Raw genomic sequence first — 23,244 nt, 5'->3', positions numbered from 1 at the left:
TTTTTTTAAAAAGGTAGCTTATTTATCTTTTATGATTAAGCATCACCATTCTAGTTGGACAAAATTCATATGGATAAAACATTGCAAATATAGTGAGTTTTACTTTGTCAAAACTAGAAAATTTTATAGAATAACGGATATATGATATAACTTTTAGTTTCAACCAATTTTTTTTTACAAGATCGCTTATTTGTTTTCTATGATTAAGCATCAGCATTCTCGTTAGACAAAATTCACTTGGATAAAATTTTGCAAATATAGTGAGTTTTACTTTGTCAAAGCTAGAGAATATTGACGTCCTCACATTGACAACGAGAGATGAACTACGTTTATTTTTATAAAGCTAGAAAATGATATAAAAGTAATCTGCCTAAACCACTTACAACAATTAATCCATATCAGTCCTAATGTAAGGGAGACCTAAAGAATCCCTAAGAAGAAAATAAGCTACAAAAGAGGGTGGGGACTCCCATCACTGAGAAGAATACAAAGCAAGAGAGGTGAACTACGTCATTATGTTGTATGAATAAATTTTTAATCAATTGAATCAACATATGTTGAATTTTAAATTCTAATATATAGAAAGAAGAAAAAAAAAACTTATCCAAACAAAAGAAAACTAAAGGAAATAAATAAAACATAAAAATAAGAAGCTTTTTGGCTAACCCAACCACCTTTCAAAAAAAGGTGCTAACCTTCTTTCAAAAAATTATGTGGTCGCTAGCATGTGCTCCTTTTTCAATTAATTTCTCACAACTTAATTTAATCTTTGTTAAAAAACAAAAAAATAAATATTAGTTAGAAGGTCTATATATATATATAGCAATATATGTATTTACTGAAGAAATCTCAAACAATACAGTTGTCATTTTTCTATCAACTTCCAAAGTTTTCTTAGATGGAGAAAATGGAGATTCTGTCATCTTTGAGAATTACTAAAACTGTTCTTGCAATCTTGTCACTTGTTTTGCTTTCCAACATTCGGGTCCAGGCACAAGGTATGAGCATTTTACTTCTTTTATTTTTAGATAATCATCTTCTTCAATAAATGAAGTTCTCACTTTTTTTAATCAAGTAAACATGGTTTCCTATTTTATATTTATACCGTTTTTAATCAAGTAAAAAATTATAGTTAATTTTGTAAGAGGAAACAATAATGTTTTATGAATATAGTCAAATGATTTCTAATTTTAAACAAATTATTTTTTGCAACGTGACTTATAACTTACGACAAATAGAGTAATGCAAAGTGTATTTTAATGTTACTATTGCAGGTATACTTCTACTTCCCTCGCAGAAACCATCTCAACGTGAGACAAGAGTAATACAGATTGGAGAAGGAGCTACCACTAATGCACATGACTCTATGTTGAAATTTGTAAATTCATCAAGCTTTCCGAATCGGGAAACATTTCCACGTGGCTTTTTGTTTGGTGCTGGAACATCAGCTCCTCAGGTACATGCTAAAAATTCGCAGGCCTTTGATAAGTTTTGAGATTGTAGATCGAAGGCACAATTACTGATAAGTTTTTGTGACCGTAGATTGAAGGTGGATCGCATGAAGGAGGAAGAGGACTTGGTATATTTGACGGTATAATCTATCTATATCTATATCTATTTATATAAAAAGGGGATACATAGTTTTTATGTGGCTTTTTCCATTCAATTATACTATTTTATCCTTTTATTATTATGATGTTATTTGAATTATTAATTAAAAAAAAATAGTTAAATCTAATTGAAACTGGAACAATCATAATTGATCACTGTAAAAGGAATTTATTATATTATGTAATAGAAAAACGGATAGACATATAATTAGTGTATATCTTTCTACCATTTTTTTATATGGTGGTCAAGGTTCGAATCTCAAACCTTGCATATATTATACATTATCCCATATAAAAAAAATAAACTAACGAAAGAAAATTAGTGACATTTATATGTGAGAATGGTAGGAATAAATTACAACCTTCAGATTAAAAGATGTTTTATTGAGTCATGTGCCAATTTTCACTTCTTGCACGTACAGTATGGTTTCCTTTCTTTTCCCGTCCTGCTTTAACCTTTCTTCTTATTATTCTTCTTCTTCCCATCGCCCTCCATCATCTCTTATGGCAAACCACCTCTTCTTCCCACCAAAGGCGGCGCCTCGCCATAATGAAAGTACTTCACAATGCTGAATTGGCAACCCTCCAATTTGCTATTGTCATCGCAAAGCAAATAGCCACTACTACTTCCGGCACCACCATCAGTTACGGCACCTTCACCGATTTCGGCACAACGCTAATTCTCCAAGATTTAGGTTAAATCCAACTTTATAAATTAGAGATTTTTAATATTTTGCAGGTCTAAATTTGAATAAATAAATTAATTAATTAAAATATCAAATAGAAAGGGGTATGGAGGACGAAGAACATTAATGAGAATATGGGAAAAGAAGTCGAAAAATTCATTGTTCATAGAGATAATAGAATAGAAAGGGAACGATCGTACCAAAAAAAAAAAAAAACAGAGCGCAGACCGAAAGAGGAAGTGAGAATAGACACATGTTTGGTGCATGACTCAATAAACCATCTTTTAATCTCAACCTTTGTTTTTAATCTGATGGCTATAATTTATTCCTACCATTCTCACGTACAAATGTCATTCAGATATGCCCCCAATATATATATATATATATATATATATATAACCAATTTATTATATTATTTTTGACAAATGCTTAATGGTTAGTTAATTTTTTTTTTCATCCATCTTAAAATATGTAGTTTTTTTTAGGGGTTGGAATAGGTAGTAATTGGTTTATAGAATGAGAAAAGAGTAGCGGACAAATGAGTTAAGATCCTCTCCATTTCTAAAAATACAGGGATAATATCATTTGGTGAGAGATAGATACAAAATACTCCATCCGGTCCTTAATATAAGAAACAGTTGACATTTTTAGTTCATTGTTTAAGTGATGTATCTAGTCTATATTTTCAATAAGATACATTAATTATTCTATGAACTTAAAAAGTTAACTTTTTCTTATATTAAGGACCGGAGGGAGTAGTATGTAATGGATCTTACCACTAAGTGGATCCCACTATATTAATTATTTTCAAAAAGAATTATGTCTTTATCTCTCCAAATGGAATACACAATTGGAGAGAGATAGACACATAAAATAGACAGTGAGTCCTACAATCATTAATTATTTTTTACTTTTTTCAAAAAAATTTAAATCTATATCTCTCTAAATAGAAGAAATGGAGAAGGTACAAAATGGAGAGGATCTTGACGCGTCTTACCAGGTGAGCATGTGGGACATAACCAAGATGAATATTTAGGGGATGAGGTGTCTAAATATCCTCACCCGTACAGAATATGTAGTATATACACTCTTTTTAGAAGTAACATTATCTTGTAGTTATCATATCTTTTTGCGTCAATCTTAGTAATTTCTTGTTTTGCATTTTTTTTAACAAGCAGAAATATATTCTGGTGCTGATAAATTTGATACAAAGATTGAGCATTACACGAGATATAAGGCGAGTTCATTTTCTATGGATTTTTTTTTCCTCACTACAATTAGATATTATAGAGTTTGTTATTGATAAATAGTATTATAGGTTTTTTGCGGGCAAATAATAGTATAGTTCTTCCATCTATAAAACAAAAATAGTATAGTTCTTCCTCTAAAAAATTATTATTTTGATAAGAATGTGGCCATGAGACTCCCTCCTTAACTCTCGATTCTAATAGTCAAGTTTGTTGATTACTACTCAAAATCTTTTAGCGTCTATGCTTGGATGTTTTGCTTTTTTAATGGAGAAATTATATATATATATATATATATATATATATATAATATAATAAAAATTATAATGAATAGTATAGTAGTTAAAAGTAATGAATAAACTACCCATTGTGGATGGCTAGAAATCTTATGTTTTGAATGAAAAAATTAGATTGTTAAAAGAGGGAATTATGGTGTGTTTGGATGATGGTTTAAAAGGGGAAGGGAGTGGAGGAATTACTCTTTTCTTTTTTAAATTATGGATAATATAATTTTTTTAAAATAAATTAAGTGTGATTGAAGTATTATATGATCATTTATCATGTTTGTTACTATTTCAAGTTTTCAGAAAACAATATGTAGTGTTCGTGATTTAAAAACTAAAAATAAGTCATCTCCTAAATTCTCAATCCAAACATATCTTGTAGATGTTGTACTAGGCAACATGTTGGAGATCTTATGAAAAATAATATATCTATTGGTGGAAGGGTAGTGCTCATGTGTTTTTCATGTGTCTGTTTTCATATGTGAGGACAACAAATCAAAATCGAGAGTTTACACATAATCGATAAGGGGAGGTAAAATCGTAGAATCGTTACATTAATCGTAGGATTATTAAAAATTCACAAAACTCAATTATATGCATATTAATTCATAGACATGCATATAAACCAACATAAGTAAAAAAAAAAAAAAAAAACTTAAATTACACATGAAATACTTGTGTAAATTTGAATTCATAAGCATAATTCACAAAATAGCATAGTTGCATAACACTTACACAATTAACACTTAAAATACTTATGTAATTAACACACTAACACTCATATATGAACATCATCACACTTGAAATAATCATGTAATTAAAATGATAAATCAATCTCTTAAGTCTCATACAAAACAACAACTAAAATTATCTTTTGTAGTTCCAACACCACGATCATAATCCTAATCATTTCAAAAGGAAAATAGATTATACAAAATTCCACCAAAATAAGATTTTGCGAATACTCATAATCATTGAGATAATCACAAAATCGTAGGACTTTAGGATTAAAATAGGGATTATAACTACCATTGGTAAAAATTTCAATCTCCCAGCCTATTTTTGATAAAAAAAAAAAAATGTAATGGGGTTTGAGTACCCTTGTAACCCCTTAAATAAAAAGTTTACTTATAAAAAAAAAAAATTAATATTGAAGAAAACTCTAAACCTAAATTTTTATGTTTAATTTTTTGAATGTATTTTATTTGTTTTAATTTGAATGGTCTTGTAGAAGGATGTGCAAAAATTGAAGATTCTTGGTGTAAATTCTTACAGATTCTCCATATCTTGGAATAGAGTAATACCAGGTAAAACTTTTGAGCTAACATACTCTAATATAATGTCTACTTATAGTTTAGAAAAGGAACTTATTAATTAATGGAATGCTAAAAGATTAAGGAACTTATTAATGTGAAAATGAGTAGGTTTAGGTAGTCAAAGAAGATTAAGAATCTTCCCAATGATAGAAGAAAAAAGAGATTATGGATAGTATTTTTTTTTTTTTTTTTTTTTTTTACATAAAGATGGTTGATGGTTGTTGTTATTGTTAAGATTTTCAAAATTTCTTTTCTTTAATCTACTAGTATGTCTTGGAATAAGAGTCTTAGTATACTTGATTGGCTATTAGTTTATTTGTCTTTCTCAGAATATTAGATTGAGTCAAATAAAATTCTAATGGAAATGAATAAAATGTCAAAAGGTTTTTAACCTAAGGGATAAAATGAAAGGAAAAAAAACTTAAGGAACCAAGTTGAACAAAAAAAATAAGTTTAGGGAATAATTATATGGTTATTCAAAGGAAGTACAAATAATTTTACCAAATCATTACTCAAATCACAACTTACTATATTGATAAAATTCCTTAAACTATATTTCATATGCACAACCAATAGTGTTTCAATATATCCTTTCTTGCAATACTTAATAATATACTTATTTTTATCTTTATATTCAACAACCAATTTTATAGATGGAACCTTAAAAGGAGGTATAAACAAAGAAGGTATCAACTTCTACAACAATTTGATCAACGAGTTACTCAACAATGGTATGAATAGAAGAATCCAATATTCGTTGCAATAACTAGATTCAATAAGAAGTATGTTTAATGTACATGCAACAATTTTTATTTTCTTGCTTTACATGATCCATTTGACTATGTAGGTATTGAACCTTTTGTGACTATATTGCACCTTGACTATCCATTAGCTCTTCAAAAAAAGTTTGGTGGCTTCTCAAATCACTCTAATGTGTAAATCTCCTATATATAATCTCTTCTGGATAATTTATTTTCAATAAATTGATTCAACCTTAAATTAGTCTATCAAAATTTATAGAATTTCTTCATGCGTGCTTATATTGTTTATGTAAAAATCAAATTTTAGGAAACATTTCAAGGATTACAGTGAACTCCTATTCAAAACATATGGTGATCGTGTAAAACATTGGACTACATTTAACGAGCCAGAAGTTCAAGCAGTGTTTGAAGCCGTGTACAATGTTGGTAAATTGTCTACGGACCCATGTCCAACTACTAAGATATGTACGGAAGTATATACTAAACTTCATAACTTCCTCATCGCCCATGCTATGGCTTCAAAGTTATACAAGTCCAAATTCCAAGTAAGACACATTTTCGAAATTTTATGTTACATATATACTCTTCTGGTCTCAATTAAAAAGAAATTTTTTTACTTTTAAGGTTCATTCAACAAATGATATATGTGGCATATCACATACAAAATTTATTAATTGAACCTAAAAAGTAAAAAAGTTGCTTTTAATTGAGATCGGGTCCAGATTCACAACATGACCGAAGGGATTATAAATCCTTGATAATAGTGATAGTAATATTGATTTTGACACTGATGTAGTAAAATCAACAAAATTCAAATTATCAATTATCAACATTAATCAAAAGTTTATAAAATAAGAAGAATGTTTAAGAGAAAATAATGTATTGTCATTTTCCATTAAATTGTTTATATAGGCAATTCAAGAGGGAGAAATCGGACTTGTTATTTCATCAGAATCATATTTTCCTTACAGTTCCAAACTAGAGGATGTGGATGCTGCTCAAAGATTAACAGATTTTACATGGGGATGGTTAGTGCTTTTTAGTTACGCTATAAACAACTCACATTTTGTGTTTTATCAATTGTTGATCTTTTGCTTCTTCAATTCTATGTATAATTTTACGATGGTCAATAAACCACTCGTATTTCTACAGGGTTTTAGAGCCATTGTTCCATGGGGATTATCCACAAATAATGAGAAAGCTAGTGGGAAAAAGACTACCCAAATTCACTAAAAATGAGAAAGAAATGTTGAAAGGAAGCATAGACTTTATTGGAATTAATTATTATACTTCTCACTTTGTTAGACATGAACCAAATAGAACCAAGGTTACTGGTGGATATTTCGACGCCTTAGCTAATACAGAAGGTAAAAAAATTTATTCAAAATAAATTATACTTTTTTAAAAATAAAATAATTGGTATACAAAGGAATCACGATGAAAAAGGGTCATTGTAGTTAACACCTTAAATTCTACCAATCAAATTCTAATTATTTGATATGCAAGGAAATTACAAGAAATTAAAATAATTAATCGTTGTCTAACTCATTGTCATTCTTTCATTACTATAGATATTAATGCAGAAGGAAAAACTCTTGGATACTTGGTGAGCAAATAATGATGTAAATTTAGAAGAATGGTATTTGTTAACGGCATAACTTAATTACTATACTTTTACCTTTTGTTCACTATTGATATTTTGTAGGATCAATATGGTGGTAGATATGTCTATCCCGAAGGATTATATAATTTCTTACTCTACATTAAAAAAAAGTACAAAAATCCCAAAATCTACATTACTGAAAATGGTTGGTTTTCATTTTGATCATATTTACATCATAATAACTAAAATTTCTATAATTTATGCCACAAAAGAGATCAATATTTTTTATTTTATTTTTGTGAAATTCTCTCTTTGTAGGAATTCCTTCGATCAAAATCCCAAATCCTTTGAAAGACAAACATCGAATTGCTTTCATTACTGCACATATAAACGCTACCAAAACAGCAATTGAGTAAGTATTTTTTCACATTTGTAGAATTTGAAAAGGTATTATCTAATGTTACTTTTCTAAGGCCTATTTATTTTTTAGTGTGTCTATTCCAAACTTGTATAATATTGTTTTTCTCAACTAATGTATAGTTAAAAAAAAAAAATCAAAAAAACTATTAACTATATTTTTTCGGTTGTTTAGTAATATAATGAAGTACCTTTAATTTGATTCTTGTGTATGAAGAAAAATCACTTTAGAGGGGAGAATCCATCTTGTATCCTTCACATATTTTTTGATAGAGATAGAGATTAGTCACTGATAAACGGCGGTATAAACTTCATACATATAACATGGTAACCGGAAAAGAAAAAAAAATCAAGTACATTACGAAAGAAAAGAATGAAATTATAACAAGTTAAATTAAAGTAGATTTTAATGTAATTTTACCTTTTGTTCACTATTGATATTTTGTGGTCCCTATAAAATTGGAAACTTCTAAGTTTAGTCCATACTTAATTTTAATAGGTTTTCTAGTCTCTACAAAAAAAATTACTTCTAATTTTAGTCCCTGTTACAACAAATTTGTTTAATTATCCTTAAACTCTTAAATTTTTGAACGATTTTTTGGACAAGTTTAGAACACTATGAAAGGTTCATTTACTAAAATTTAGAATTTTTTAACATGAAACGAATTAAATATGAATTTTTTAAAACGACAAAAATTAAAGATAAAATTAACAAAATCTAAACATAAAAATCAAATTTTGCGACAATTTTTTGCAGAGGAACCTTTAGTAACTTTCTTAACACGTCTGCAAAAATTTGTTCGAAAACTCAAGAGTTTAAACATAAATTAAACAAATTTGAATTGAGGAGAGACTAATACTGATTGTAGAAAAATTTTGTGGGGACTAAAAGAACTATTAAAATTAAGTAAGCACTGAACTTAAAAGATCTTAATTTTATAGGGACCAAAAACATATTTAACCCTACTTTATATTTAAACATTTAATCATCTTTATATATATATATATATATATATATATATATATATATATATATATAGCATAAATTTAAATCTCTTTCTAATAATCATGGTTTTTACCCATAAAATGTATTGTTCACTTTGAAGGAGTTGTATCCTTTAATATTTATAGTTTTAGTTCAAACTATATCTAATATCGAAAGGCGACAAATTCAAAGTTATGAAACAAATCTATTGTGAAATGCCATTCTTCTATAACTTTGTTTCCAAAAGAAACAGATACTTAATGCAATAATATTTTTACATTGACAGTGATGGTGTAAATGTTCGTGGATACTTTGCATGGGCAGCATTTGATACATTTGATTTTAAGGATGGATATTCTCATAATATGGGGCTTTATCATGTCGATTTTAATGATTGTCTCAAACGTATACCGACAGACACAGCTAAATGGTACAAAAAGTATTTGACCCGTGATTTGAAAGAATAAATGTTATTTTTGTAATTGGCCTCATCTTGGAGAAGAGGGAGCAATTTCCAGTTTATGTATGATTATTTATATTGTATTGCTTGTGTTTTGTTATAAATAAAACGTAGTATTCATCCCAATGATCGACTAATATATTGTCAATTTCCTTTTTTGTTTGAAAGTTTTTAATGGTTTCACATCTATATGTTCAATTTATATTAGTGAAGATAATTTTGTGAGAAATGTGTTCAAAATGATGACTTGAAAATAAAAAAGTTTCAAACCCGTGGAGAAAATGTTTGTGAATTGTGACTTTAACTTGTTATGCGAACTATATGAATCTATGATATTTAGATACGTTGACTTTCTTTGTTTGTGTCACGACCCAAAAATTACAATCGTAACCGACGCACGAACTAGTACATCTTAGTTCGGCAAGCTCAATCACCAGACTTGCCAAACAATAAATAAGCAATTTTTGAACTAACTTTCAGTACAAATTAATATTTACTTTAATTTCAACATAGTAATCTCTGTATTTTCAGCGTTTTCAAAATCATATTCTTGTTTATAAACATATATCATTAGCCAAAATTCCAAAATGATATTACTAGATGATTATACAACTGAAAATATTATATTTTTAGACTCCTAAATAGTTGTAGATACATAGATAGTATACCTAATGACAAGGCAATTATGGAGACAGGCACACAGTCGGGGGGAAATGTGGGTATTCCTTACTTGAAGAGGTTATACGAGAGATACCTTAGTAGGTGCAATGAGTTGGAGGATCCAGATGATCACCGAGGAGGAGGCGGAGATACACCAGATTCGGGGGTATTGTCTGAGGGCTTTTTTGTTCTTCTTGGTTGGTGTCACTATTTTCGCCAACAAGAGCAACAAACATATTAGTTTGATATGGCTGCAAAGGGGTGAGGAATTTCAAAAGGGTGCACGAGTGGTCTTGGGGTGGAATGGCATTAGCTTATCTCTACACCCAACTTTCTAAGGCTACGGTCCCTATGGTTGGCTCCATTAGTCGGTCGTTTGTTAGGGTTTTTTTCTTGTATATTTTAGTTTTTTATGACATTTTGGCTCATGATGTAATATAATGACATTTTCTGTGACATTTGTGCATTTGAGTATTTTTCTATAACATTTGAATAGTTTTCAAATTGATTTTGATTTTGTGTATTTTAAGTTATAATTGATTATGAAATTTATTGAACGAATGGATGGATGAAATGATTGAATGAATGGATGAATGGATGAAATGCTTAAAAAGAACAAAAATGTCCTTTTATCAAGAATTGTTGTTCTGATTGCAGACATGAAACACAACTAAGTTAACTGTCGTTGCGGTTCAACACAAGTTAACTCACACTGGGCTTCAGCGGAAGTTAATTAACGCTGGCTACCGAGCAGAAGTTAACTTCCGTTAAGGTTAATTTTGGAAGTTTTGGGTGGGAATGAGCAAAAATGGAAAGGAAGATGAGTAAAATACTATTCATCCATCTAGTAAGGTAGATTCTTCTCCCGACGTGGACTAACTTTTATGGTCTCAAACCCACTTGGGTTAGTCTGGTGGTATTGACTTGGGTCTTCGGAGTGTGCTCCTCCTGAAGGTCTCAGGTTCGATTCTCCCCGGTGCTAATTTGGGTGGGCTAATTTAGACTCTTAAGACTCTAGAATTTCTAAGATATGAAAGTTGTTAAGAAATTCTAAGTGAACTTGATGTGAAAAATATTCAGCAGAGTTTTGACACTTGTAAATTGTTCTTGAGTCTCTCACAATCTCCAAGTCTTCACTCCTTTATATAGACGTGTGAAAGAGAAGTTGTTGATTGCTAGCACATCAAAAGAGTCGTTGTTGAAGCTTGATCATCACTAATGTTTTCTTGCTTTATATGGTTATTGTCCTACGAGGGAACAATTTCAAATTCATTCCTTGTATAGAGAATAACCAGTGTAACACCCCGTTTCCCAAAAATCAATTTAATTATAATTATAAAATCAGAGTTCCACGTTAAACGGCATGTCACACTACAAATATAAATTCTTAAATAGATTAAAACTATTTAACAACATCCTTCATTAAACTGCAGCGGAATATTCTTTAAATTAAACTCCATTATCCAAAATAATCTTGGCATTAAGCCTCAACATGAAAATTCAACATAAAACATGGACTACATTAGTTTGTTCCAAAATTTGATACATAGGTAGAAACTTAAACTATAAATCCCAACCCACGCATCGGAGTCCTAGACACATTGAGCCACCACCAACTACTCAGGATCACCTGCAAGTTACCCATAGGAAGGGCAACATTTTCAAGCAGAAGGGGTGAGATTCACAACAAAATATAGATAAAGAATACATCAATTGAATCTAACACCCTATCATAAATCATCAACATTATTATTATTTACATAACATCATTTTCGCATCTTATCACAATATTAATTCATACACCTCTCAACCATATATACAACTTATCACCACTCCACTAAGACTCCTCTAAACACCCATGCATGTGGTACCAAAAATCAGGGCCGTGACCCACACCGCTGTCGAATGGTTAAAGCATTCTCAACAGGACATAAGTCCTCACCACTACACCACTTTGAGTAACTAGTACTCCACCACTTTGAACGACTAAGCATTCCAGAGCCGAAGCTCTCCCACTGTTATGTTTATGCAACTAATCCCCATAGAGTATATCTACATACCAACCAACCTAGACATATACATATATATGATTCACCAACCAACTTACACCTTTAAGGGAATTTTAATTATATACAACACACATCAGTCAACATCCATTCATCAAAACCAACTAAAGCATCTAGGGAAATATATATCAGCATACAAGCCATGCAATAATTCAACAAAATACACCATCCAAACAACAACAGAAATTAACCAACCAAATACTGGGCAGCTCGCCTCGCGAGCGTATCTGCTCGCTATGGCGAGCTCAGAAAAACAGGTACTCGCCATGGCGAGTTGGAGGCGAACTCGAGGCGAACAGAAATATGGTGCTCTTGGGAAAAATGACATTTTTCTCACTCAAACCGCAATTCTAAGCTCCCTAATCATCTTTTAAACTTAAAACTTGCTCTAGTCCTCTTAAAAATCATCTAGGCACACGAAACTACCCAAAATACTGCTTATAACAACTTTTTCAAAATCCAGATTTTCACAAGGCTACTCGCCATGGCGAGCTGTATCACTCGCGAGGCGAGCGATGAAGTTGTTCACTCGCTATGGCGAGCAATGGCTACTCGCGAGGCGAGCGATGAACTTCAGTACGGACAGAATGCAGGTTTTCCCCAAAAATCCCATTTTTCCTCAATTCACTCCCCAAATTAGTTTACAGATATGCAATGAAAGGTTTTATGCACCCAGAACCCATTTCTACCCTCAATTCTATGATTCCTACACCCAAAACTCCTTAATCAACAAAAACCTAATTCCTCCCAATCCTCACATAAACCTGTTAGAACAAATCAACATTCAGAATCTATATAATTGCGGTAAACCTCACCCTTACCTTGGAATTGCAGAATAAACACAGCAGAAAATGGTTCCCAAGCTCCTCTCCCTTGTTCTTGGTTTTCTCCCAAACTAGACTGTTTTCACGTAAAACAGTTTTCTCTATTTTTCTTTCCTTTTCTCAATTCCCAAAGTGTAACCTCCCACTCCCTAATTAGCAATTAACTCCCTACTAATTATGTTAATTATTTCATAACCCCCAAAATAATAATTAATCCTATTCTTATATTATTTTAATTATTTAATAAAATAATCATATAATAAATAAATATACACTACATAAATCACCAAAAATCACGTAAATGACACCACACAATTAAAAATAATTAAATAAAAATTAGAGTGTTACAACTCTCCCCAAATTACTGAATTTCGTCCTCGAAATCTTACCTCAAACAAACAACTCAGGATAAGAGTCCCTCATCTTACTTTCCAGCTCCCAAGTCAAACTTTCACCAGTTGCTCCGCCCCAAACGACTCTCACCAAGGGTATTTCCTTGCCCCTCAATGCCTTTACCTTCCGATCATCGATCCTCAACGGCAAGGTCTCAACTGTGAGATTGTCCCGAACCTGCACATCATCTCTCGGAATAACATGTGAAGGATCTGCTACATACTTCCGAAGTTGTGACACGTGAAACACATCATGCAAGTTCGATAGATGTGGTGGCAAGCCAACTCTATATGCCACCGTTCCTATTCTCTCTGAAATCTGATACGGGCCAATGAACTTCGGAGTCAACTTTCTCGATTTCAAAGCACGTCCTACACCCGTCATCGGAGTCACTCTCAGAAATACATGATCACCCTCTTGAAACTCAAGGGCCTTCCTCCGCTTGTCATGGTAACTCTTCTGTCGACTCTGTGACGCTTTCATCTTCTCTCTGATCATCTTGACTTTTTCTGTAGTCTCCTGAACCAAATCCGGTCCCAACACAACTCTTTCTCCTGACTCGAACCAACACAACGGAGTCCTGCACCCTCGACCATACAAAGCTTCGAATGGTGCCATTCCTATACTCGAATGATAACTGTTGTTGTAGGTGAACTCTATCAATGGTAGGTGACTATCCCAAGCTCCACCCTGTTCAAGCACACACACTCTCAACAAGTCCTCCAATGATTGGATCGTCCTCTCCGACTGACCATCTGTCTGAGGATGATAAGCCGAACTCAGTCTCAACTTCGAACCCAAAGCGTCCTGTAAACTCTTCCAGAACCTAGAAGTGAACCTCGGATCCCTATCTGACACAATACTCGAAGGAACTCCATGTAGCTTCACAACACTATGTATATAAATCTCAGCCAACTGAGCTACCGGATAACTAATGTTGATAGGAATAAAATGTGCCGACTTCGTCAACCTATCAACCACAACCCAAATCGAATCATGTCCCCTCGGAGTGTTTGGTAAATTCGTCACAAAATCCATAGAAATGCTATCCCATTTCCACTCCGGTACATCCAATGGTGTCAACAATCCTGCAGGTTTCTGGTGTTCAACCTTAGACTTCTGACAAGTTAAACATGCATACACAAAATGAGCAACATCTCGCTTCAACCCAGACCACCAAAACAGCTTTTTCAAATCATGATACATCTTCGTAGCTCCCGGATGAATGCTTAAGCTACTCTTATGACTTTCCTCTAAGATTAACTTTTTCATTTCTTCATTATCAGGAATACAAATTCTACCTCTGAATCTCAACACACCCTGTTCATCAACCTTGAAGTCACTATCTTCAACGCCATTACCAGCAACCATCAGATCAACCAACTTGACATCCACTTGCTGTGCTTCTCGGATACTACTCAGAAAATCACTGTTAATCTTTAGCATCCCCAACTGTACACTTTGAGGCGACAACTCACAAACCAAACTCATGTCTCTAAACTGTTCCAATAAATCAAATTCTTTCATCATCATAGCAGACATATGGAGTGTCTTCCTACTCAAAGCATCCGCGACTACATTAGCTTTGCCCGGATGGTAATTCAACCCAAAATCATAATCTTTTAACAGCTCAAGCCATCTCCTCTGCCTCATATTCAATTCCTTCTGGTCAAACAAATATTTCAAGCTCTTGTGGTCACTGAACACTTCAAATCTGGAACCATACAAGTAGTGTCTCCAAATTTTCAAAACAAAAACCACCGCAGCTAACTCCAAATCATGAGTGGGATAATTCTTTTCGTGCACCCTCAGTTGCCTAGAAGCATACGCTACCACCTTGCCATCTTGCATTAAAACACCTCCTAAACCCAGCTTAGACGCATCACAGTAAACAACGAATGGCTCTTCCGGCTTAGGCAAGATCAAAATAGGAGCAGTTGTCAATCTTTTCTTTAATTCATTGAAACTACTCTCACACTGAGCATTCCACACAAAGGACTTACCCTTACAGGTTAACTGAGTCATCGGCAATGCAATCTTTGAAAATCCTTCTATGAATCTACGATAATAACCAGCCAAGCCCAAGAAACTTCTGATTTCAGTCACCGACTTCGGAGTCTCCCATTGTGATACTGCATCAACTTTTGATGGATCAACCGTTATACCATCACCAGAAATAATATGACCAAGGAAACTCACTTCACTTAGCCAAAACTCACATTTCGACAGTTTGGCATACAACTTCCTTTCTTTCAAAACTTGCAACACAATTCTCAGATGTTCTGCATGCTCTTCTTCAGTCTTCGAATAAATCAGAATGTCATCAATAAATACCACCACGAATTTATCCAGAAAAGCATGAAAAATTCGATTCATATACTCCATGAATACACCGGGCGCGTTAGTAACACCGAAAGGCATCACTTTGTATTCGTAATGACCGTATCGTGTCCTAAAGGCCGTCTTCTGCATATCCTCATCCTTCACCTTAATTTGATGGTAACCTGACCTCAAGTCAATCTTACTGAACACCTTTGCACCCACTAGCTGGTCCATCAAGTCATCAATCCTCGGAAGCGGATATCTATTCTTAATTGTAACTTTGTTCAATTGACGATAGTCAATGCACAACCTCATACTACCATCCTTTTTCTTCACCAACAACACAGGTGCTCCCCACGGCGAAACACTGGGTCTTACAAACTTCTTATCAAGTAAATCTTCCAACTGTTTCTTCAATTCAGCTAACTCAGAAGCTGACATACGGTACGGTGTCATCGACACCGGCTTTGTTCCAGGAACAAGGTCAATTGAAAACTCCACCTCCCTCTCTGGCGGCACATCAGGAATCTCATCAGGGAACACCTCTGGAAACTCATTCACCACTGCTAGCTTGTCAATCACAGCTTGATTTTCTAACGACAGATATGCCATTAGAGAAAACATCAGAATTCCATCACGTTCTAACTGCTTCATCTGCTTTGTAGATAAAATTTCAACTCCACTCTCTTCTTCAGCAGAAGAAAAATGCACAGTCTTGTTAAAGCAATTGATATGAACTCGGTTATACTCTAACCAATTCATCCCAAAAATAACATCCATCCCCGTCAACGGTAAACACACTAAATCTACTTCAAAATCTCTACCAAACATAGAAATTGGACACCTCAAGCAAACCAGAGAAGTAGTCACTGAACCCTTAGCTGGAGTTTCAACAACCATTTCTCCCTTCATATCAGACACAATCAAACCCAACCTATATGCACTTTCTAAAGCAATGAAACAATGAGTAGCACCAGTGTCTATAATAGCAATTAAAGGAGTACTATTAAAGAAACAAGTACCTCTGATGAGACGGTCCTCATTAGCAGTCTGTGTACCAGTCAAAGCAAAAACTTTTCCACCAACTCTAACCTTCTTCGGCTGTGTGCACTGAGTACTGATGTGACCCTCTTCATTACAATTATAACATACAACATCACCGCGCTTGCAATCGGCTAGCATGTGACCCTTCTGTCCACATCTGAAACACTTCTTCTCATCCTTGGTACAAACGTTACTCTTGTGACCTTTCTCGCCACACTTAAAGCACACTATCTCAGCAGGAGCATCCCTCTTACTCGGCCTCCTCTCATCATTAAGTCTCTGCTTACCCTTATCAGTCGGAGCACTATACGGTTTAGGACGATTCTGATGTCCCTTACCTCTTCGCTCACTCATCACCTTATAATGAGCTTTGGTGTCCTCCTCGTAGATCCTACAGCGACTCACCAAATCAGAGAAAATTCTAATCTGCTGGTATCCTATGGCTCTCTTGATGTCAGCTCTCAAGCCATTCTCAAACTTTATGCACTTGGAGAATTCAGCTGTCTCCGGAGCATAATGGGGATAGAACTTTGCAAGCTCCACAAATTTTGCAGCATACTCAACAACAGACATATCACCCTGCTTCAATTCCAGGAACTCAATCTCCTTCCTACCTCGGACATCTTCCGGGAAGTATCTATTCAGAAATTCTCTTCTGAACACTGCCCAGGTCACCATAGCTCCATTCTGTTCCAACACTGGTAGCAAACTTACCCACCAGTCATCTGCCTCCTCAGCCAACATGTGCGTCCCGAACCGCACCTTTTGCACTTCAGAGCACTGCATGACTCTGAAAATCCTTTCCACTTCTTTCAACCATGACTGGGCACCATCTGGATCATACCTTCCTTTGAATGCTGGGGGATGATTTCTCAAAAAGGTCTCCAGCATCCTCACTTCTCCATTACCAGCTTGCGGTTGCTGTTGAACAGCTTGAGCTACGGCCTCAAGTGCAGCAGCAATAGCAGCGTCGTTTCTACCAGCCATCTTAAGATTCTACATAATGAACAACAGTTCAGAACAACAACAACAACAACACAACAATATTAGAGTTGACACTCTATCCTAGGTGGCTCAACACGACTCTACTACTTGGCCGGACGGACCAACCTGCTCTGATACCAATTGTAACACCCCGTTTCCCAAAAATCAATTTAATTATAATTATAAAATCAGAGTTCCACGTTAAACGGCATGTCACACTACAAATATAAATTCTTAAATAGATTAAAACTATTTAACAAATCCTTCATTAAACTGCAGCGGAATATTCTTTAAATTAAACTCCATTATCCAAAATAATCTTGGCATTAAGCCTCAACATGAAAATTCAACATAAAACATGGACTACATTAGTTTGTTCTAAAATTTGATACATAGGTAGAAACTTAAACTATAAATCCCAACCCAAGCATCGGAGTCCTAGACACATTGAGCCACCACCAACTACTCAGGATCACCTGCAAGTTACCCATAGGAAGGGCAACATTTTCAAGCAGAAGGGGTGAGATTCACAACAAAATATAGATAAAGAATACATCAATTGAATCTAACACCCTATCATAAATCATCAACATTATTATTATTTACATAACATCATTTTCGCATCTTATCACAATATTAATTCATACACCTCTCAACCATATATACAACTTATCACCACTCCACTAAGACTCCTCTAAACACCCATGCATGTGGTACCAAAAATCAGGGCCGTGACCCACACCGCTGTCGAATGGTTAAAGCATTCTCAACAGGACATAAGTCCTCACCACTACACCACTTTGAGTAACTAGTACTCCACCTCTTTGAACGACTAAGCATTCCAGAGCCGAAGCTCTCCCACTGTTATGTTTATGCAACTAATCCCCATAGAGTATATCTACATACCAACCAACCTAGACATATACATATATATGATTCACCAACCAACTTACACCTTTAAGGGAATTTTAATTATATACAACACACATCAGTCAACATCCATTCATCAAAACCAACTAAAGCATCTAGGGAAATATATATCAGCATACAAGCCATGCAATAATTCAACAAAATACACCATCCAAACAACAACAGAAATTAACCAACCAAATACTGGGCAGCTCGCCTCGTGAGCGTATCTGCTCGCTATGGCGAGCTCAGAAAAACAGGTACTCGCCATGGCGAGTTGGAGGCGAACTCGAGGCGAACAGAAATATGGTGCTCTTGGGAAAAATGACATTTTTCTCACTCAAACCGCAATTCTAAGCTCCCTAATCATCTTTTAAACTTAAAACTTGCTCTAGTCCTCTTAAAAATCATCTAGGCACACGAAACTACCCAAAATACTGCTTATAACAACTTTTTCAAAATCCAGATTTTCACAAGGCTACTCGCCATGGCGAGCTGTATCACTCGCGAGGCGAGCGATGAAGTTGTTCACTCGCTATGGCGAGCAATGGCTACTCGCGAGGCGAGCGATGAACTTCAGTACGGACAGAATGCAGGTTTTCCCCAAAAATCCCATTTTTCCTCAATTCACTCCCCAAATTAGTTTACAGATATGCAATGAAAGGTTTTATGCACCCAGAACCCATTTCTACCCTCAATTCTATGATTCCTACACCCAAAACTCCTTAATCAACAAAAACCTAATTCCTCCCAATCCTCACATAAACCTGTTAGAACAAATCAACATTCAGAATCTATATAATTGCGGTAAACCTCACCCTTACCTTGGAATTGCAGAATAAACACAGCAGAAAATGGTTCCCAAGCTCCTCTCCCTTGTTCTTGGTTTTCTCCCAAACTAGACTGTTTTCACGTAAAACAGTTTTCTCTATTTTTCTTTCCTTTTCTCAATTCCCAAAGTGTAACCTCCCACTCCCTAATTAGCAATTAACTCCCTACTAATTATGTTAATTATTTCATAACCCCCAAAATAATAATTAATCATATTCTTATATTATTTTAATTATTTAATAAAATAATCATATAATAAATAAATATACACTACATAAATCACCAAAAATCACGTAAATGACACCACACAATTAAAAATAATTAAATAAAAATTAGATTGTTACAACCAGCGTAGACACAGTTGTTATGTTGTACTATTGCAAACATGAAGAGTGGAGTAGTTGTTGTACAATTGTACTATGTTCTTTTCTTGCGCTCTTCAGAGGATAAGCATTCAATGCCTTCTAATTCCTCTGAAATATCCATTGCTCTAGGCTTTTATTCCTTCTACAATGATGTGTCTTCAGAATAACAACCTTTAACTACAGACTCTATGATGATGTTAGCTTCTGATGGTCTTCAAACTCTGGCAATTTTCAGACTATGTCTTGCAACACAAGCTTCCTTTGTAAATTCCTTTGTTCTCTTTTGTTCTTTCAGAACCAATTGTTAACTTATAAATTTTTTGTCTATGGTCCTGCACACTTGAACAAATATTAGCAAAACCAATTGACATTTTAATACCTTGTTATCATCAAAACTTAAGGTGAAAATGTTAAACACATTTTGTTCCAACAAGATAGTCTTTTGGAAACATCCTGAACGTCACCTTCTTGTTGGAGAGTTTGCGATGACAAACATACGTCGTTCTGAAGCTGAAAATGTCTTGGATTCCAGAAGCATAAATTTTCTTAATGACAAGGGCAAGGAGCTCATTTGGGCGCTTATCCATTTTTAAAGAAATGTTTCTCTTGGTTAAAAGGAAGAAAAGTGATGATGCCAAGAGTTAGAAGATAGAAAAAAGGATGGATTACAAAAAGAAAAAGAAGAAGGGGTTCTTATAAATGATGGAAGTAATTGATGTGACAAGACTCTTCATTTCCTTGTTCAGTAACCGCCGCGTGTCTTGAATGAGAAGTTGGTTTTCTTGAGTTGGTGGAAAAGTTGAAAATCTCGAGGGAAACCGATCGACAAGAAGGGGGTGTTATAATGATGAAAAATGGAAAAACGTGAGAGAAATGAAGATGAAAGGATATCAAGTGACACTTGGCATCTCAGGGTGAATGGAGAAGATCACTAACTTTTCAACTGCAGAAGTGGTTGCCCAAAAAATCTTGAAATCGTGTAGTGAAAGGAAGCTCGAAAAGACCACTCTTGGAAGTCATGATTACCGTGGCGTCATTTTTTCTAAATAATACTTAGAGTTTTTCGAAAATTCCAATCTTTTCCTTTAGACTTGTTTCAGACGAAAATGACATTTTTGGGGTGCAATTTGTTAGTCTGTAATTTCGACAAGCTCAATTAATGCAGTCAACATTTGTTGACTTTTATCTTTGCAGGAATCAAAGTCTTTTCTCTTCGACATGAGGATTTCAACAGAATTTGGACTTAGCGTCTGAAAGAATCTAAAAGCTTCAGAGTTCGACGAGACGTAGGCCAAGGACACAAATTCGTCGAAGTCAAGCAGTTATTGTCGAGGCGGGAAGAATTTAAATTAAAAAAGGAGTGGTTTCCTCGATGAAGACGTGGGGGACAAGTGGTTTTCGATGGAAGAAGTATTGATTGTGACAGTTAGCCTTCTTTTTTAGTTATTTTGCTATATATAAATAGTAGTTTTTTCATATGGAAAATAGGTCGCAATCACTTATAGAAATTCTAAAACAATTGAAGTACCGGCGCGAGAAAAAAGGCATACATAATGTGTGTAATATGATTTGTCGAACCACCTTTATTTTAATGCAATGCAATTTACCTTTTCTTTAAGTTTTTGCGTTTTAAACTATTAGTCTTTTATTTTCATTTGATGAACGTTCACTCTTTTTCTGGAAAAACTTTGCACAACATGTCCTAGTATTTCTAGTTTGATCCTGCTTGTAATAACCAAAATCAGCCCGTCTTATTTACTAGAAACACTGATAAACAGTGGTGTTGAATGATTGGTCCACATGACACACTATTAATTTTGATTTTTTTTTCACTGCCACTTAACAGAAGGGCCAAAACCAAATATTTTAGAAAGTGCAGAGACCAATGCCAAACAAAAAAAAAAGTGCAGGGACCAATGCCAAAATTTGATGAAAGTGCAGGGACTAATCACATATTTAAGCCTAAATACTTTCATAGTACATTTACAATAAATTTCAAGCTTGTTACACAAAATTGTTAAACACCTAATGCTAATTTATTAAACACCTAATGCTAAACCTCTGATGGAAGAAGATGGAGTAGATGGAGGGGGGAGGAGAAGAAGATGGAGATGAGACTAGGGTAAGGTTTGTTTCCTTTCTGGGGCAAAGGAGACTTTGACGGTCAATCTAACACCCAAACTAATCAACCTTACACCCAATTATATAGAGCAAATTTCCCGAGTGGGACCATCACCTTTGACCGTTCATACAATCTATAAAATATTAGAGTAACCTTTTGTATGAAAGGCCAACGGTGGAAGCACGTTGCACAATAAAAGAGAAGAGAAGGAGGAAATGTGAGATGATGGAATGCAAAATTATGAAGTATTGATGAGTATTTATATTAGGGAATTTGTGAAGAATGAGTGCATATAGTGCAACGATTCATAAATGTATTAAAATATGTATGATGACTGGTCTGACCGGTGAAAAAATGTATTAAAAAACGTGCTTAATGAATTATTATTGTTGAGCAGGAAACCGTCCAAACTCTGATCTATTTCGGATTATATAATCCAAACTCCTCCAAGAAATGTTCAGTTTATATATCCTGAACTGGTTAAAGACTCTGTTAAAGTTCGTACTTTATAGAGTGAGGGAAAGTTTAGACTATATAATCTGAAACTATTTAGTACCCATCGCAAGGAAAACTATAACCAAAATCCTTTTTATCCGACATTAACTTGGAACCGCATGCATCCAAAGCACCTTTTACTAAGATCAATGTAGTTGTATGTAAACCAAGAGCAATAGCATGATGAACCAAGAAGTCTCCAGGGCCTACAATTCACGTGACGGTATTGATACTCCTAAAAGAAGTTCTATTTGCTCGTAGCTCACGATTGATACCGGATAAAGCAAATCTTGGTTTTCGGTTCCCTTGTGATTGACCTGGAAGAGGGGGGACATGCCAAGTATCCGCTTGGGATCACGTCTTCTTAGGATTATTTTGGATGTACAATTCAATTTCTATAGTAATATTCCATTTCAGTTGGAAAATGCAGTCCGATGTTTGGGGTAGTATTAGATCGTATTCTTAGACATCGTGATGCAATCATATCACATCTCAACTGGGTGTGTATATTTTTAGGCTTTCACAGTTTTGGTTTGTATATTCATAATGATACCATGAATGCTTTAGGGCGCCCTCAAGATATGTTTTCTGATACTGCTATACAATTACAATCAGTCTTTGCTCAATGGATAAAAAATACCCACGCTTTAGCACCTGGTACAACGGCCCCTGGTGCAACAACAAGCACCAGTTTGACTTGGGGCGGTGGTGATTTAGTGGCAGTGGGCGGCAAAGTAGCTTTGTTACCTATTCCATTAGGAACTGCAGATTTTTTGGTACATAAGATTTTTTTGCGGTCCACATTGCACCGAAAATTTCTATGGTCCACGACACACAAAAACTACTACAAATTAGCGTGC

General features: G+C 34.3%; 1 protein-coding gene across 1 annotated transcript; it reads left to right on the top strand.

Annotated features, from left to right (window-relative positions):
• The first annotated feature begins 808 nt into the window (after positions 1-808).
• Positions 809-9,495, top strand: LOC11438895 (beta-glucosidase 12). The gene is made up of 14 exons (XM_003622692.4): positions 809-998; positions 1,275-1,456; positions 1,543-1,591; positions 3,475-3,533; positions 5,059-5,134; positions 5,797-5,874; positions 5,991-6,078; positions 6,212-6,449; positions 6,817-6,932; positions 7,057-7,271; positions 7,476-7,510; positions 7,610-7,712; positions 7,826-7,919; positions 9,196-9,495. The coding sequence occupies exons 1-14, from the start codon at positions 899-901 to the stop codon at positions 9,374-9,376; spliced, it is 1,614 nt and encodes a 537-aa protein (XP_003622740.1). The 5' UTR covers positions 809-898; the 3' UTR covers positions 9,377-9,495.
• The last annotated feature ends 13,749 nt before the right edge of the window (positions 9,496-23,244 follow it).

Source organism: Medicago truncatula, chromosome 7 (assembly GCF_003473485.1).
Source record: "Medicago truncatula cultivar Jemalong A17 chromosome 7, MtrunA17r5.0-ANR, whole genome shotgun sequence".
NCBI classification, from domain to species: Eukaryota; Viridiplantae; Streptophyta; class Magnoliopsida; order Fabales; family Fabaceae; genus Medicago; species Medicago truncatula.
The sequence above is the reverse complement of the archived record's forward strand: the minus strand, read 5'-3'. Positions and strand labels throughout refer to the sequence as shown.